At 51.7% G+C, this 16,441-nt stretch overlaps 9 protein-coding genes across 9 annotated transcripts; 5 read left to right on the forward strand and 4 right to left on the reverse strand.

Moving 5' to 3' along the window:
• The first annotated feature begins 122 nt into the window (after positions 1-122).
• PSV08DRAFT_15595 (mitochondrial carrier domain-containing protein) lies at positions 123-1,534 on the forward strand. The gene is made up of 2 exons (XM_014217235.2): positions 123-405; positions 482-1,534. The coding sequence occupies exons 1-2, from the start codon at positions 166-168 to the stop codon at positions 1,325-1,327; spliced, it is 1,086 nt and encodes a 361-aa protein (XP_014072710.1). The 5' UTR covers positions 123-165; the 3' UTR covers positions 1,328-1,534.
• A 454-nt stretch (positions 1,535-1,988) lies between these two features.
• Positions 1,989-2,955, reverse strand: PSV08DRAFT_374135 (uncharacterized protein; the record flags this gene model as incomplete). The annotated part of the gene is made up of 2 exons (XM_014217233.1): positions 1,989-2,633; positions 2,689-2,955. 2 exons carry the CDS (start codon positions 2,953-2,955, stop codon positions 1,989-1,991), a joined length of 912 nt encoding a protein of 303 aa, XP_014072708.1.
• Positions 2,956-3,931: 976 nt separating this feature from the next.
• Positions 3,932-4,975, forward strand: PSV08DRAFT_374136 (uncharacterized protein; the record flags this gene model as incomplete). Its single annotated transcript, XM_014217234.1, has 1 exon — positions 3,932-4,975. The coding sequence occupies one exon, from the start codon at positions 3,932-3,934 to the stop codon at positions 4,973-4,975; it is 1,044 nt and encodes a 347-aa protein (XP_014072709.1).
• A 434-nt stretch (positions 4,976-5,409) lies between these two features.
• Positions 5,410-7,443, forward strand: PSV08DRAFT_404962 (uncharacterized protein; the record flags this gene model as incomplete). Its single annotated transcript, XM_014217224.1, has 1 exon — positions 5,410-7,443. The coding sequence occupies one exon, from the start codon at positions 5,410-5,412 to the stop codon at positions 7,441-7,443; it is 2,034 nt and encodes a 677-aa protein (XP_014072699.1).
• Positions 7,444-7,541: 98 nt separating this feature from the next.
• Positions 7,542-9,105, reverse strand: PSV08DRAFT_404963 (uncharacterized protein). The gene has a single exon (XM_014217226.2). It carries the CDS (start codon positions 8,990-8,992, stop codon positions 7,667-7,669), a length of 1,326 nt encoding a protein of 441 aa, XP_014072701.2. The 5' UTR covers positions 8,993-9,105; the 3' UTR covers positions 7,542-7,666.
• Positions 9,106-9,111: 6 nt separating this feature from the next.
• Positions 9,112-11,303, reverse strand: PSV08DRAFT_365578 (uncharacterized protein; the record flags this gene model as incomplete). Its single annotated transcript, XM_014217239.1, has 2 exons — positions 9,112-11,076; positions 11,137-11,303. The coding sequence occupies 2 exons, from the start codon at positions 11,301-11,303 to the stop codon at positions 9,234-9,236; spliced, it is 2,010 nt and encodes a 669-aa protein (XP_014072714.1). The 3' UTR covers positions 9,112-9,233.
• Positions 11,304-11,760: 457 nt separating this feature from the next.
• PSV08DRAFT_330925 (uncharacterized protein) lies at positions 11,761-12,667 on the forward strand. Its single transcript, XM_014217227.2, has 3 exons — positions 11,761-11,878; positions 11,948-12,064; positions 12,135-12,667. Exons 1-3 carry the CDS (start codon positions 11,794-11,796, stop codon positions 12,500-12,502), a joined length of 570 nt encoding a protein of 189 aa, XP_014072702.1. The 5' UTR covers positions 11,761-11,793; the 3' UTR covers positions 12,503-12,667.
• Positions 12,668-14,170: 1,503 nt separating this feature from the next.
• Positions 14,171-15,346, forward strand: PSV08DRAFT_330931 (U1 zinc finger-domain-containing protein). The gene is made up of 3 exons (XM_014217247.1): positions 14,171-14,548; positions 14,601-14,651; positions 14,704-15,346. The coding sequence occupies exons 1-3, from the start codon at positions 14,257-14,259 to the stop codon at positions 14,982-14,984; spliced, it is 624 nt and encodes a 207-aa protein (XP_014072722.1). The 5' UTR covers positions 14,171-14,256; the 3' UTR covers positions 14,985-15,346.
• On the reverse strand, positions 15,230-16,347 carry PSV08DRAFT_209328 (uncharacterized protein; the record flags this gene model as incomplete). Its single annotated transcript, XM_014217248.2, has 1 exon — positions 15,230-16,347. One exon carries the CDS (start codon positions 16,345-16,347, stop codon positions 15,382-15,384), a length of 966 nt encoding a protein of 321 aa, XP_014072723.1. The 3' UTR covers positions 15,230-15,381.
• Between the last annotated feature and the right edge of the window lie 94 nt (positions 16,348-16,441).

The raw sequence follows: 16,441 nt of genomic DNA on the forward strand, positions 1-16,441 counted from the left end.
CTCCACTCAAGTAACGCAAGACAGCCGTGCACGCGTCATTGGCCCATCTGATTGGTAATCTGACTCGACGGAGACCGAGCCGACAACGACAGAGCATCAGATACATAGTACTACTATGTGTTAGCCGATGAACAACCTTGAACTTCATTCTTTGACACAAACATAATGTCTTCCCAGCGCAACGTGGAAGGCGCTGGCGCAGCAGATGAGCGTGCGCCCTTGCTCGCGCATGCTGACGCGCCCGATTGCACGCCTGTGCCTCGAGAAGGGGACGATGAACCCCAAGTACCCGACGACGAGGTATCGCGTACATGGCAGTACGTATGGAGAGGATTTCTGGCCCTGACTGCAACGCTCATCATCGTTGTGTTTGTCAAGGCATGGATAGACGCCGACGACGTCGATGTACGTGACCCCCCAGTAGTAGTAGTACTAGCCATCCCATGTCCCCACCCCAAAAAGCTCACCACATATACCCCAGTTTGACCTCAAAGGCGCCTTGAAGCGGGCCCTGGGCGGCGGGCTCAGCGGCGCCGCAGCCATGATTCTCCAGGTGCTGCTTCTCATGCCCATCCGCACAATCATGAACTACCAATACCGCCACGGGACTTCGACCACCACCGCCACCAAAACCCTCTATCACGATGGCGGCATCGGCCGCTACTACCAAGGCATGGGCGCAGCACTGTTCCAAGGCCCCATTGCACGCTTTGGCGACACAGCCGCCAACGCCGGTATCCTCGCCCTGCTTCAATCCAACGGTTTCCTCAAGCAACTGCCCTCCCCCATCCAGACAATCTTCGCCTCTGCCTGCGCCGCAGCCTTCAGAATGCTCTTAACCCCCATCGACACGCTCAAGACCACCTTGCAGGCCCAGGGCCCCAGCGGCTGGCGCATCCTCCGCAACCGCATCAAGACAGATGGCATCGGGAGTCTCTGGTGGGGTGCCTTTGCCACCGCAGCCGCCACCTTCGTCGGCCATTACCCCTGGTTTGCAGTCTACAACTTGCTGTCCGACGCCATCGCTGAGCCGCCCAAACAGCAGATTGGCTGGTGGTTGCTGCGCGCGGCCTTTATTGGCTTCTGTGCCTCGGTCACGTCGGATACTATTTCCAATTCTCTGAGGGTCGTCAAGACGTACCGACAGGTCAATGATACGCGGGTTTCGTATACCGAGGCTGCAAGGAAGGTGATTAGGCAGGATGGCCGAATGGGTCTTTTCGGGAGAGGGCTTAAGACGAGGATTATTGCGAATGGGTTGCAGGGGATTCTGTTTTCGATTTTGTGGAAGTGGTTTTTGAAGATTTGGGAGGAGAGGACGGGGTAGGGTGGACATGTATGCATACATGTACATATAAGCACATATGTTAGAGCTGTGGACATCTTAGTGTGCACTTGGTGTATTTGTGCGCTTAGTAGGTATGCCTTCGAGTTCCTACTGCAAGCATCACTCAAGTTCTTGGCACCGGCAACCAAGGCAACGATATAGACACACTTTAGATTTATCTCTCCTAGAAATAGAGCTTGACATCCGTCACCACATTGTCGCCTCACACCGCTCGTGTTTACCTTTCTACTCCCATGTTGTATTTTTATTTGACTATTGTACCCTCCGCAAATCTTCCATTTTGTAGGAATATTGGCCGTGCTTACACCGGTGAGATGTGTCGGTTTTCATGTGGAATCTGTCATTCAGTTTCTTACATTTGCGCTTGTTATAAACCTACTACAAACAGTACTAGTGCAAAATACTTGCGATGTATAGGTGTAAGTACTGCATGTTCGATCGATAGAATAATCAACCTTTTCATCACCTTTATACATCTCAGCTCCTCTGAGCAACACATTTGCAACATATCCCCCGCCAGTTCTCCAAAAGCATCCTATCGTTTCGACAATTGCATTCGTATAGTCTTCACTATTCCAACACCATCTCCAGCTCCTAGAAATCCATCCTGCATTCCCTTCTCAATCCCACCATCTCCCCATCAGTCCCCAAACTTCCTCTTCCTTACCCTCCCACTGCACTCCCGCAGTATATCCACCATACTTTCTTCCCTCCGTTCCAAAATCACATCCTCCAAAACAACAGTCCTGTCCCTCTGATACGCCTCCACCTCCTCCGCACTCAACTCCGGTATATACATCCTCCCGTGCTTCTTATGCCCCACCAGTTTGCTCAACTTCTCCCTTTCCCGGCCTACTTTGCTTCCTCCACACCGCAACTTCCTATACATTGAACCAAAACTCCGCGGGGTCCACTCACTCTCCCCAGCGGCCGCCCCACCATCTTCTTCTTCCTGTACCGAGTACTTATTTTTGAAAAATGTGTTAAAGGCTTGCAGGACGAGGGGAGGTCCTGGGACCCTTGTCACTGCCCCAGCTTCGATTGCGCCGCGTATCTTGGCGTGGAACAGGTCGAGCCATGCATCTTCTTCGGCAGTGTAGGGCTTTTTGATGGGTGTCGAGTGTCGAGTGGAGACTGTATCGCGCTCCCAAGGGTCGGTTGGTTCGTCTGTTGCGCGGCTGAGGTGTGCGTAGGACGTTTTGGGTCGTTTGGGAGTGCGGTCCAGAATTCTATGAGGAGATGCTATGTTTTGCTGTTCATGGGTGGTGGTAGTTGTAGACTTTTTCTGTTTCCGTGTTAGCTACATCTTTGTCTATTTGGCTTTTTCACAGAACAGGTACCATTTGTGAGCTGTTGATGTAGTTTATATAGCCGTAATGATCAAAGTACTTTTCGTCAAAGCCTGGATCGATGGGTTCCTCATCGAGAGCGTTGTGAGAACTGTACTCCGGATCAGACTTCCCATGAGCCCAATCCTCAGTCGATTTCTTAGAGATCCTGTTAATTGGATTCCAACCTGAGACGTGGGAAGAATCAGCTGTGGGTCGAATAAGCTTGGTTGCGGGTCCATCGTCAAAGGGATCGCTTTTGTCAATGCTGTCATCCATCTGGACGCGAGTTTCGGAGAGCGACACCATACTGAATTATATGCAGATATAGCAGCTACTGTTGAGTAAGTTGTTCAATACATGCAGATAGAAGCGAGGTCCTTCCAATTATGGACGGAGTTTCCGTTGAGGTGAATACATCTGCAGTACATTACCAAAAGGGGCTACTTCATCCTCATCAAGTATGTGAACTGAGTGTTGACTGGTGATCAGCAAGTAGAATTCACTCTCATGTCCAGATAGCCACGCAAGGACCAATTTTGAACTCATACTAGTGTAAACTGTGGAGCTCAAGGCTTATGTCCGCTCTCAATACGGTACATTGACGCATGTTGCACGTTACACTTGTTGTTCTCACTTCAATGCAACATGTGAGAAGATCTATGCTTTATGTGGTATAGAAACACTTCATCGGCGCATTTGGCCTGTTGGTGGAGCGTGAAATGTGTAAATTCATCCTTCTTAGCATATGTTTTGCATTTCTAGCTATCTGACTATACGCCTATGGAAAGACAATCACATTCAGTCTTCTGATAGTATACGTTACATGTATTTTAATTGAAAGACATCGTTCTATTCGCCACAATGGAGTACTCTTAGCCTGTCAGACTTAACTAAGCCACTGTGCATATATCATTGTCTTTCACACGTATGGTCTTTTGGTATGAGTGCTTCTGCCTAAAGGTACATTGTTTACAATCAAAGCCTTTCACTCTGAGATCTCAGTGATGAAATGAAGCATGTACTGCGGAAATTATACTTTCTCTATGCTATATTAGATCATATCCTAGTTAACTGTGAATTGGATAGCACACCACTGCAAATCTGCAATCCATAATTGGCTTACCTAACTCTTGAATATTTAGAAAACCACGTTCCCAAGCGTTCACTCAAATTGATATCCAGATACTCCATCACCATGGCGCCCAAACAACGAGACGACGACCCAGAGAGAAAAGCTTACAAGGACCTGAGCATGAATGGCAAACTGAGGCCAATGGCAAAGAGAGTTGGGTTCAGAAACTTTAACAGATGGACTCAGGACCATTTGATAACGATCTTTCTGGAATACGATCGGATAAACCAGACAAGGGTCCGTGATGTTCCAGAAAACTACGTCGCGAGTCCCGCCGACATTGACGCGCAACATGCTATAGTAGATCGGTTGATTAAAGATGAAAAAATCAAACTTGCTGAACCTAAAGCGGGCGATCTCAAACTTCCTGTTCCTAAAAGAAAACGGGAAAATGACACAGAGACAAAAAAAGACAAGCGTGCAAAGGTTTCGTCTGGGGATGACAACCATGTATCACCCTCAGACAGTGGAAAATCAAATGACAAACGCGCGCCTAGGAATGTCGCAGGTACGAAAGGAGTGTCTAAGATAGGTTCCAGGGCAGGTGGAGTACAAAAGAAGTCCAAGCAGGTAGAGAAGTCAGCTGCAACCAAGCCAAGATCCCGTCAAGCATCCACTCGCAAGCCGCAACGAAAGAAAAAGAACATGGACGTTGGAGACTCGCAAAATGCAGAATCTCAAGACCCTTCGGTTTCAGCCGTCCATCCGCCCTTTATGACGCCAGATGCAAATCCAGGAGACGACGACAGCTCTGATAGCGACAGCTCCGACTCTAGAGATGACAATGGAGACCATGGAAACGATGGAGAAGACATTGAGAGCGACGAAGATTCTGAAGCCGAGGAAACAAGCAAGGCACCATCCAAGGGTGAGGATACATCCAAGGTCAAGGATGCCTCCAATCCCAAGTCTAGTGAGCCCCTTGGATTGCACCTCGGAGTTCGCAAAGTCGTTAGGCATGAATTGGAGTGGGACCCACTCGACGAGAGGATCCCAACCAGTCAACTTACGTGGTACGAACAACAACAGCGCTTTCGCGCGCAACAAGAGAAGGCCCGTAAGGAGGCCCAGGAAAAGGGGTTGCCATACAATGAAGGAGATGAGCCAGAAGAAGAGCCAAAAAATGAATGGGATTGGAAGAGACAGTTGCGTAGAAAAGGATAGGCGGTGCTTGCTACATCTGGTAGGGAGGTGCTGAATCTGGTATGGATTTTGCATAGATCTGACTGTCTCGCTAGGCCTGCTAGGTTATTTCGAGGGCTTTGTCCTTTGTGCTTGGGAAGGGGTTTTATGATAGTGGTGCTAATCCGGCGATTTTGCAACGGCTTTGTTCGGGGAAATTTTGCAAGGTGCTTTTCCAATTGCAGGCGTTCTTTGTTTTGATAGTTGTCGAATAAACCATTTCTTTTTTGTGATACATATACGCACACCCTCATGTGAGCAATGTTGGGGATGTACAACTGCTTCCACTCTGGTTGAAAATACTGCTTTTTGATGCATACAATTAAGACCAATAATTGGGTCTCGTTCTGTTTCATCATCTTTCCAAAACACTACACTTTTTTAACAAACTCAGAATCGGAGTTGATATTCACACCATGGTACGACCAAGACGGGGGAAAAGAGCTAACGATCCCGAAGAGCCACAGGAGTCAAATAAAGGAGAAGGCTATATACAAGTAGAAATTGGTGGTGATAACGTCACTTTCGAATGGCTAAAGAACAATCTGACTACACGCATGCAAGAACAAGAAGCGACCCGCGCTTTACTTCCAGATTTGATAAGAGAGAAGAATGGCTTGTTGAAACAAGGCAATACAACTGCATTAAACAATTGGCGTAGGAGACGTGGAAAAAATAAGGTCACACGCGAATTCCGCAAAAAGGAGAAAGATGATTTCATGAACGCTCAAGCACTCTTGGAAGACTTTCTCTATTTCCAAAACCATTCACATCGGCGTAATAGAAATTACGAATTCAAAGTGGATAAGAAACCCGGTCATAGTAGGCTGAGCGCAGTGGGATTGGGAAATCGCCAAAATATACTAGATGCATTTGACAAAGCCAAAATAGGGGGGCCGGTTCATCGTAGTGGATTTTCGGATTGGGAAGGTAAGGAGATTAGAGAAAGAGAGTCGGGTCAAGGACCCAAGCCAGTTCGGTTCAATGAGTTACATCTGTGGACTCCAGCATGTCGACGGGTGCCAGTCGGTTTCGCCGCCACGAAAGACATGTCAGTTGAAGCTACCGCGCTCGTGCTGGATATAGACAACATTCGAGAGGAGTGGAAGCGTATAGAGGAGGTGGAAATTCCTGAGAGAGGCCAGGAAGGCTTTCCTTACCGAACGCACATGGAAAGAAGGCAACAGGAACAAGCGCTCTACAGGAGTGAGCTTGGGAACTTGAGGCCTACCACTGCAGGCTTGCACCTTGAGACAACGCCGGATGGCGTGAAACTTCAGGATAGATTCAGGGACATGCAAATACTGGACGGCGTCTTCATTTCCGCATTAGAGTCCTCATATGACTGGCGCACGTCATACGACTTACTCGGGCCAGTGAAAAGCGGCATCTACGCAAACTTCACCGTCAGCGACGAACGCGAGACAATCGACGAAGAGCCGGCAGAAGACAGTCTCGAAAACGACGACAATATCACCGAGCAACCCGAACCATCCAAGAAGCGCAAAGCAACAGGGAAGACGAAATCTTGTACGAAAAAGAAACCCAAGAACGACGCAACAGAGGACCAAACCACTGAACACACAACCGCCGAACAACAACCAACCACGGACAATCGCACAATGCTCGACTGCCCCTACCCAGCCGGCGAATTCCAACAACCCTCCTCAAAAAGACCCCTCACCCTCTCCACGCCGCTGGTCTCCACCCCCTGGTGCGAAGAAACGCCCGGGCGGCGCGAATACCACGTCTCTCTGCTCCTCTCGCCGTCCTCAGCCGTCGACTCGCCGCCGCACACACCGATCCCTCACCCCACGGCTGCCAGCCTGCCGGCTTCGTTCCCCAACGACGAAGTGAGCCCTATCGGCTTGGCCGCCCAGCGGCGCTGCGCGCACGAGCCCGAGCGGTGCCGGGCGTGGTGGAGCCACGCAGCAGATGCGTGTTGGATCGTGGAGTCGGAAGCAGCGGGGCGGCGGAGTCCGGTGGTGCACCCGATTGCTGAGATCGAGGGGCCCGGCGAGGAGGAGTTTGTGCTGCCGGAAGGGGCGAGGGCGGTGTATGGGGAGAGGGTGGCGGATCAGTATGGGGTTATGGGGGAGGCGTGGCCGAGAGTAGGGGTTAGGGTGCCGTATGAACCGATGGGTTGGGATGATGTTAGGGTGGGTGGGAGGAGGGATGGTGGGGAGGAGGAGGGCGAGCGTGCGAGGAACGTGGTGCATGAGTATCGTGCCATGGCGGCGCCGTTGATTCCTTTGGAGGAGCGGGTTGGTGGTGTTAATGCTGATGCAGATGCGGATGCGGATGCTGGCAATGGAGTGGGCTATGAGAGTGACGGGTCTGACTACGAAGGTGATATGTTTCGTAGTATGTATAGTCTGGGGCGTATTGGTATTACAACTCGGGCATCGGAATCCCGGATGAGCCAGGCGGAGAGTGCGGCGGAGTCTTAGTAGCTATGTTTTGTCATTGAGCTTGTTTTTACGGTTGTGGTATCGATGCGAGGTTGTTTGTTGCCATGTACATCAGCAATGTAATCTAGTTGATTTAGTTGATTTAATTGATTCCTGAATCTGGATTATTGATGGAGTAGACTGATGTCTGTAACGCCTCGGAGTGGGATTCTAGTGAGACATTGTGCAGACCGAACCCCCTTTTTAACAATACCATCGCTTTCTACACCCACTGATTTCCGAAATGATTCACCTCGGCACCCTCAGGATATTCAGGATCCTCGCCCAGATACACTACCCGCTTTTCTCTAACTTTCCTCCCTCCAGTGCCACATTCCATTTTCCAATACGCATCAATTTCCATCTTGACGTCCAATGCCCTTCTACCCGTCTTTGTAGCTATGGCCCTCGCTTCAGCAGCAGTAGGCGGTCCCTTTGGATCCGAGCATTGTCTGCCATCAAGCCAATACAAGTACGCGTGTCGAGCGGATACGAGCTCACCAACAACCCAGGAATCAAGGTCTTGAGGGTTTTGGCCTGGAAGGATACGTATGTCGTATGTCTCGTCTACACGGCTTGGGGATTGTAGGGTGATGGTATCGAACGGTGGCTCATCAAGACCGAGAGATCTGATGATGCGCGGATCGTGAATGATGACATGGTTGACCGGCCCCTTGTCGAGATCGCCAGTTACCTGGGTGATTTCATTGGACTGGTTGCGGTGTACCCACATGGCAGTCATGAGTGCTGAGGGGTAGTAGTCCGCTTGGACCTTTTGTATCCGTCTCAAAGGGAAGACTTTGGGGTTCTGAATTGGGACTACTGTGCAAGCATCGTTGTCTTCCTTGTCGGACATTGTATAGATTGGTTCGGGGGTGGATGATGAATCCAATAGTGGCGAAGGTGCTGTGAGCGGCGAAGTTCCTTTTGTGGCAACGCGAGATGTAATAGTGTCAGGAGAACTGGAGGCTTGCGCAATGGTGTTCCGAGTATCCTCCGCTGCTTCCACCATCTCACCACCTTCCAAATCGTTGTTGCTCATCTCGTCGGTTAGGCCGTGACCTGCTTCCAACTCAAGCCTTTCTCCCGTATCGGCAGTGTCTTGGTTCACCACATCGTCTCTATCCGTGTGCGCACCATCTAAGAGCGGTAGCCTGGATGTCAATCTGTTCTCTCTTTCATTATGTACTCTTGCAAATTCCTCGTATAGCTTCTGCACTTCTGAATTTTCTATTCCCGTAATCAAGTCCCGGATCTTTTGTCGGCGTGGCTCAACCAAGTGTCTTCGGCGGTTTCCTTGTTGCATGATGATGCGCGTTGTGTTGATGAGATCTTTCGCGGCACTGGCTGATGTAATAACGGAGAGCCGAGCTTCGAATTGTGAAAGCAATTGCATCGCTCCAGAAACTGATCGAGGAGTGATCGCACGCGGTTTTCGGTGCCGGGTGGGTTGAGGAAGAGGGTCGGTGATGTTGGAGGAGAATGTAGTAGTCATCGTCTGTTCGTTGGCTTCTCCAGCTGTCCGAGGTGGCTCGCCGTTATCCGACATGGTGTGGTTACTGACGATTGTTGTTCGTGGTTAGGCAATCTTAAGTAAGGCAAGACATGCGTTTGTTGTCCAAAGTTTGCGCGCACAAACTTGGATGAATCACTTTCACCTTCACTCTGCTCTTTATCCTCCTCATGGCTAGTCAGACTGCCCCGAGTTCCTCGTCATCGCCCTAATACACAATCGAGTGAACTGCTCTCCGACTCTGGATATTATTTTCTATCTACTATTACTCCACTCCCTAACGAGGCCCAAATGGCCTAGGTCCAATAATCTGTCTCTTGCCCGCGCCAATACCACCGAGCTTGTTCTGATTATCCCCGCCCATGTATCCGTATTGGTTGACGTCCCAACTCTGCCCAGAACCACTTCCCGCGTTGGGATCTTTGGAAGCTTCTTGCAGAGCGCGCTGTGACTCTTCCCATTCTTTTTGACGTTCGCGCTCACGCTCCATCTCGCGCTCGAGGAGAGACTTGGAAGCCCATCCAAGAGCCTTTGTTTTTGTTTGAGCAGCGGCTCGGCGGGCGTCTTCGGCTCGTTGCTCCGAGGTGGAAGTGAGCTCCGGTGGAATGTGAGTCTGTGGCTTTGGAGGCGCTGGTGGTGGGTTAGAGGCTAGGTAGCGTTCAGTCCGGTTTTGTTTGGTATATGTTGAAGGGTCGGGAAGGGGTCGAGCGGACGGTTCTGGCAGTGGGCGGGTTGGAAGAGAAGGGGCAGTAGGAGTAGGCTCTGGCAAGGGTCGTGGTGATTGCGTTTGTGTTTGGTCCCATTGCTTGCGCAGGTACTCGCGGTCATCCGCATGTGCCCAGGAAGCATTGCTGTCTTGAGGTGAGGGGGCGCGTGGCGGGGGCTGTGGCCTGGGGCGACTCCGGGATCGGTCGCGTGCACGACTTTTTGAACGAGCGCGCGCTTTCTTGTCCTGCAGACGGCCCTCACGCTCAGCTTGATACTGTCTCTCCCTCTCTTTGGCTTCCTCGAGCTGGCGCTCAAGTTCCCGTATGCGCTCACGCTCGGCATTCGGCTCCTCGCTGCTTCCCCGGCGACTGCGCGATTTGCTGGCTTGTTCGGCTTGGTATTGGCTGAGAAACTGTCCCCGTAGCCTAGCATCGCTGCCGGCACGTTTCCGTCGAGTCTCGGCCTCAATCTTTTCCATGGCCTCACGCTCCTCGCGCTGGCGCTGCTCCTCCTCAAGCTGCCATTGCCGCTCCTGCTCTTCCCACTCACGCTTTTGCTGGTCGAGGCGGGCCTGCTTAGCCTCTTGCTGTTTGCGTGATTCTTCCTCCCACTTTTGCTCCTCTTCAATGCGGATACGCTCTTCCTCTGCTTCGCGTTCGATGCGACGCTTGTGCTCAGCCTCTTCGGCCTGCAAGCGCAGGCGCTCTTCTTCAGCGGCCTTTTCGCGTCGCAGGCGCTCCTTCTCTGCCATATTGGGCACATGTGGGCCGGCGCTGGTGATTTGCCGGCGAGCACCGAATGCAATGCCCTGGTTTCCCTGACTGGCTCCGCCCATATAGCCATACTGATGGATGTTCCATGCGGGTGCTGTGCTGCCCTCGTCGACCTTTTTGCTCCAGCTGCTCACTCCCCCAGGCGGCGACTTGGGAAGGCCATTCGAGGCATGTGAGGTATCAGAGCCTCCGGTACGGGCGGCACTGAGGGCCCTTTCGGTGGTGGGACGGGCGAGGGGGTTGAAAGTGCTGGAGCCGCTGGTGTTGCTGGCTGTGCTTGGGCCTCTGCTTCGGCCATAGCCAGGCGATGTCAGGGCGGGGCTTTTGGGACCAGCGCCTCCTGCGCCCGTGGAAGAGGGGCTAAGAGGGCCCGGGGCGGCGCGCTTGGGGCCTATGACGGTGGGAAACTGGGAAGGGCTATGGGCGTTAGCTACGCGGCTAAAGGCGCTGAGGCACTGCAGGACCTGGGCCGGGTCTTTTGCTTCGTAGAGGTCGACGGTGAGGAAGCGGTCATGGGCGGGCATGTTTAGTGGGGGCTGTTCGCATGCGCGGAGGAAGTGGGAGATGTTCTCCATCTGGATGAAGGGCATCTGGCTCTTCTTGAACCTGACGGCGCCGGGCGTGGCCAAGTTGACGAGTCTGCGGCAGTCAGCTCTCCGGATCCGGCCGTGTGGTTGCTTGCCTTCAAGGCCGGCTCACCTGCATAAAACGGTCCCGTCCTTGAGGGCATCGAGCAGATCGCCGGGCGGCAGCCGCTCGCCCAGCGTGTCTTCAATCCATATGCGCACTTCGTTTGCTGCCTTGGGGGTGTACCTGTCCATGCGCAGCTTGCGCATGTCCTGGTCCAGCGACGTTACAGAGGCCATGGCGGGCGACTGGGGCGCAAATCAAGGGTAGGGTGCAGGAGGGTGTGGTGGTTGGGCACGCAAGGCAGCGGGCGGTCGAGGGGAAGAAGCAACTCGTCAGGCAGGATGGAATAGATGCACTATGTAGCTGTCTATCTAGGCGACAGCTGGTCTGCCGTGTGTCTGGTGGTTGGGGGGATAGGAGGGACGGAGAGGATTGACATGAAGAGTGTGCATATATCCGCCAGTCAGCCAGTCAGCACCTGGGCGCTGGCACAAGTGCATGGGTGGAGAAGATGTGTGTTGTGTTGGTGGTGTGGGTGGGGACTTGGGGCGGGCGGGCGCACCAGCCACCCGCCACCCGTGTCAACGTCACCGGTTTTTGGCATTGCATTTTATGTTATGCATGTCACACATGGACATGCATCCATACTTACATCCACACCCATTCACCGTCCATCCGCCGCCACCCAATTCCCCCCATAGCCACGCAACTATCCAAACCACCACAATGGCGGGCGCCCCAGGCCCCATCAGACGAGCGTGGTACCAGTGGAAGATGCAGCGGTTTCCATGGCGCAAAAAGTGGCTGGTTGGTGAGTGTGCCTCGCCCAAGCCTATCCCTGCTTCGCCCTTTGCTTTGCCTTGACACGCCAGCAATACAGGTTTTGATCTCCACGGAAACACGTTTTGGGAGTTCAAGGACGCCCTGCACTCGCTGCGCAATAGGAGAATTGCAAAGTACAGCCGCAGCACGCACTATGGCGACGTGCAAATATCGCGTTGGTTGCCCTTCACCTGCCTCTCTGCCCAACCTGCCCCGACTGACTGGCTGACTGACCGCCTCATCAGCCTCATGGATGCAATGGCTACGACATACGCGCTTCGACCCGCCCTCGATTGCCGAACAGCAGCAAGACGTGGCGCGACAGGAGCGCATCAAGCTGCTAGCAGCCCAAGCCGACGCCAAATGGGCAGCCAAACCCTCGGCCCTCGATGCCCCGGACAAGCAACAGCCCGTGCTGCCGTTGCAGTCACAGCATCCTACCACCGCCCCCTCTCCCATAAACGTCAACCAAGACACACAAGAAAGGACGGCACCAAGACCGAAAAAGGCAATGGCCAAAGAGCCAGCCAACTCCCCGTGGAAGCAAGCTGCACAGAGTCAGGATTGGCAACCACAAGGCTGGGCGCCGGCCCCGGCAAAGCGACCATCATGACGCTTCGTCCCCAACAAACTGTACCATATCCGTGACACGATACCAAATCTCTTCCACTTGTGACTTGCAACACCCCCCTCATGCTACCATGCTTGTACTATGACTCCGGTTTTATAACAAAGGAAAGAACATCATATGGTTCACTTTCAAATAGCATCATCATTCAAATACTACTCACCAACACTAATACGACAACCCAAATGTGCTTCAACGAGTTGCAAGCTCGCACTGTTGTGCATAATGAGGCTTTTCTGGTCCCTACACAATGTCTCGTGCTGTTCTTGGGGTACGTGTACATCCGAATTCATTGACGTTCCTACTCCCGGCCTCTACAATCACAATTCCATCAGTTGTCTTATAGTCTTCAGCATCTTGCCTAATCTCCCTTGTTCAAACAATCATCCCATCCCCGCACACATCTCCTCTCCAAATGTATCATTCATCCAAGCCAGCCATTGGCACTCCAACTTCTGCACGTGAATCAATGGTTCGCGCACGTCATTGCCAGTATTCCATGTACCTACCGTAGTTATCTACCACCGAACTTGCAAGTGTTGCAATTCTTCAAGAGGCATGATTGGATCGTGCTCGGGGTCGAGTTCCTGTCCGAACACCACGCTACGCAATCGCCCAGTAACGAGCTGGTATTTGGTTGGCAATCTGTGAAGGCGGCTGACCGCATTGATGCGAGGATCAACATGTACTTCATATTGAAAAGTGGTTATTTGATTCAAGATTATTTCAAGAGTCGGCTCAAATTGAATGCCTTTGCGTGTCGTGGTATGAATGACGGCTTCTCCGATGCTTTTCAGGCGGAGCCAACAGGACCCTCATCGCCTTAAATACCTCTCAAGATGGCCCAATATCTGACATAGCCACGGCTCATTGCGTTGGTCCTTTGTGGATGAACTTATGAAACATTGCTTGGCACCGGTCTACCGCTGTTTCCCTGTTACATCCCACCCAGACTATAACAACAAATGAAGACTAGCAATACCTTCTAATTTCACGACATTATATCCACCAAAGTATGTGTACTTCCTCCTATAAGCGCTTTCGTTCCACATCCAAAGAAAATATTAGAGCCGGCATTAAGCTGACCAAAAGCCTTAGGGTAACTAAATTAATATAATTTGTCATTCAAAAAGCCATTTGTCGAAGACGAGTCTACTTCTTACACCAGTCAGATAATATTATCACTTGAATCTAACAAAAAGAAGTTCCAAGACATTTACATAGAGATGGAGAGGCTTCTTCGTCCTTGGCCGTTCAGTGTACTGCAATGCTGTCAGGATACTGTGCCAGCAAACTGCACCATAAGTAGCCTTTGTTGACCCAGCCCTGTCACAAATACGTGAGCATAGTTACCCATCCCTCTCGAGACACTATGTTTACTTAATAAAGAGCTGCTTCGCTACAGGTACAAGTCTATTTCGTGCTGTCAAGTCACGTGATATGATACAGTAACAAGTGGCAATCAGTGAGATCGGGATGAAAATACAAAGCACTATGAGAATAATTCAGAACTTCTATTCCAATAAACAATTCTCAAGGCGGTCGAATGCTATGCCTACTGGTTCCATACAGTAGTGTGAAGGCAGCGCCAAGACGGTCGGCGAAAGTGGTGCCGACTAGCTTGAGATTCTTCCAGTCCAGCTCTTGCGACGCGCTCACCACCCGGCGCGCAACTCGACAACTCAATCCGCGAATCCAGGCGCTCCACGCATAACGACCAAATCCATTGCGAAACCACGATGCCCAAGTTCTTCTGCGATTACTGCGATGTCTACCTCACCCACGATAGTATGAGCGTGCGCAAGGCGCACAACAACGGTCGCAACCACCTCCGTAACGTTCAGGCATACTACGAACAGATATCAAGCGACCAGACACAGCAAGTCATCAACAGTATCACCGATGCATACAACACAGAGGGCCAGGCAAATCCTTTGTTTCAACAAAACCTAAACGGAGGATTTCCTGGCGGCCCAATGGGCGGAATGCCTGGTATGCCTCCGATGGGTATGCCCGGCTTCCCACCGCCAGGTACGTTTTACGCCGCCCCGGAGTGGAGGATCGAAATGCTCACATAACCCAGGAATGCCGCCTATGGCTGGAATGCCCCCACAGTTTATGGGCCGTGGTGGTCGTAAGTCAACATACACCAAACATACAGAGCCCTGTGACTAACGGTATGGTAGCGCCCATGCCTCCCAACGGAATGCCGCCTTTCCCTCCGCCCAACGGTATGCCTCCAGGCCCTGGTGGTGTGCCTCCAAACATGCCCCCGTTCCCACCACCACACATGGGAGGCGGCCCACCTCCTCAAGGGATGCCGCCATTCCCCTTTCCGCCACCTGGTAATGCTGGCTCACCACCTGGAGGTATGCCATTCCCACCACCAGGTGGCATGCCCATGCCACCCGGAGGACCTCCCGGAGGACCGCCTGGCAGATATCCTCCTGGACCACCTGGACGCTAGGAGCAGTCCGATGTACCGACAGGAGTTTCAACCGACTTTAGCCATGATCAGCATGTGCTTACATTTGACAGTGGAGGACCAGAGAGAAATAGAGAGAATGAAGATGATATATCCAATGTGTCTACGTGGGGTTGGGGAGGAAACGAGCCTCGTTCAGCTGCTACAGGCGCAAATACCGTGCTACCGACAAGATTCAAGCGGACACAGCTATAAGCACGCCAGGCTTGCGGTGGTCACAAAGACCCACGAGAGCTGATGCATGTGTGCGTCTCATTCATAGCCTGCTGCGCTCCTTCAGCAATCTCACAGTCAATGTGGTCATACTTACTGAGCAGTATTGGTAAAATATACAAAAGGCGTTGTCAAAACAGGTGTCAAACTCGTCCAATTAGCTATATCACTGGCCAGTATTACTATTTACAAACATCTTACTCGCGTAAGTCTCGACATCCATCATACACATACCCAACTTGTGATTTACTGTCTCTTCTTTGCTCCACCAAACTCCCTCTCTCGCAAAGACTAGCCTGTACTTCTTGATGACGTTGTCCGAGTCTGCCTTGAGCTCGTCCACTAGATGTGAGATTGTCCATTCTTCTCTCTCAACTTCTCTCCCGCTAACTCTTTCAACAATCTTAGCCAGTTGTCCATAACTCAGTGTGTCTCCAGCAACATACAAAACACGCCGTTTTGCCTCGACGTCCTCATTGACAATCCTCACCAACACTCGTCCAATATCGTCCACGTCTGTTATAGTGACCCTATGGCCCCAATCTCCCAAGCACCTTACTACCAGCTTGCCATCCTTTTCGTGCGTCCTGTCTACGATACCCCAGAATGGCTCAAAGAGAAAAGACATGAAAATGCCAGTAGAGACAACGGTCCACATGACATTGCTCTCCTCACCTTGCTCCCGCAAAAGGTTGCGAACATCACGCTGCGCGCCAAACAAGGGCATAAGCCCCTGCCCATCACCAGTAATGTCGTAGTCGACGCCCCACTGCCATGGAAAATACCACAAATCGCCCTTGCCCTTTGCCTTCCTTATGGATCCTGCCCCCAGAACCTCTCGTGCGAGTTTTACAACGGTGGTTGGATCTGCACCGAAACCAGTCGCACTGGCAATAATGTCAAAATTGGAAAACGTTTCTGAGAGGTTTGCAGAAGGGCCGGAGAGGTCGATAGAGAGCAAGGTGAGAGAAGGGTAGGAAGTGGCCAGGTTGGTGTATTTGGATGGAGAGCGGATGCCGAGAGTAATGTGGATGGATGGCAGTGTGGAAAGATGAGTGAGTAATGTATTTCCTAATTCCCCAGCACCTAAGAGTAGTAGTTTGGTTATGGTGTTAAGTGTTTCCGATGACATCGTGTGCTATGTGCCAGATGCTTGGGAGTTGAGATTACGGTGGCTAATTGAGAATCCAACAGATCGATTCTGCTCAAGCTTATACGCATGGACT

This window comes from Bipolaris maydis, assembly GCF_028858645.1.
Source record: "Bipolaris maydis strain C4 unplaced genomic scaffold PSV08scaffold_15, whole genome shotgun sequence".
Taxonomy (NCBI): domain Eukaryota; kingdom Fungi; phylum Ascomycota; class Dothideomycetes; order Pleosporales; family Pleosporaceae; genus Bipolaris; species Bipolaris maydis.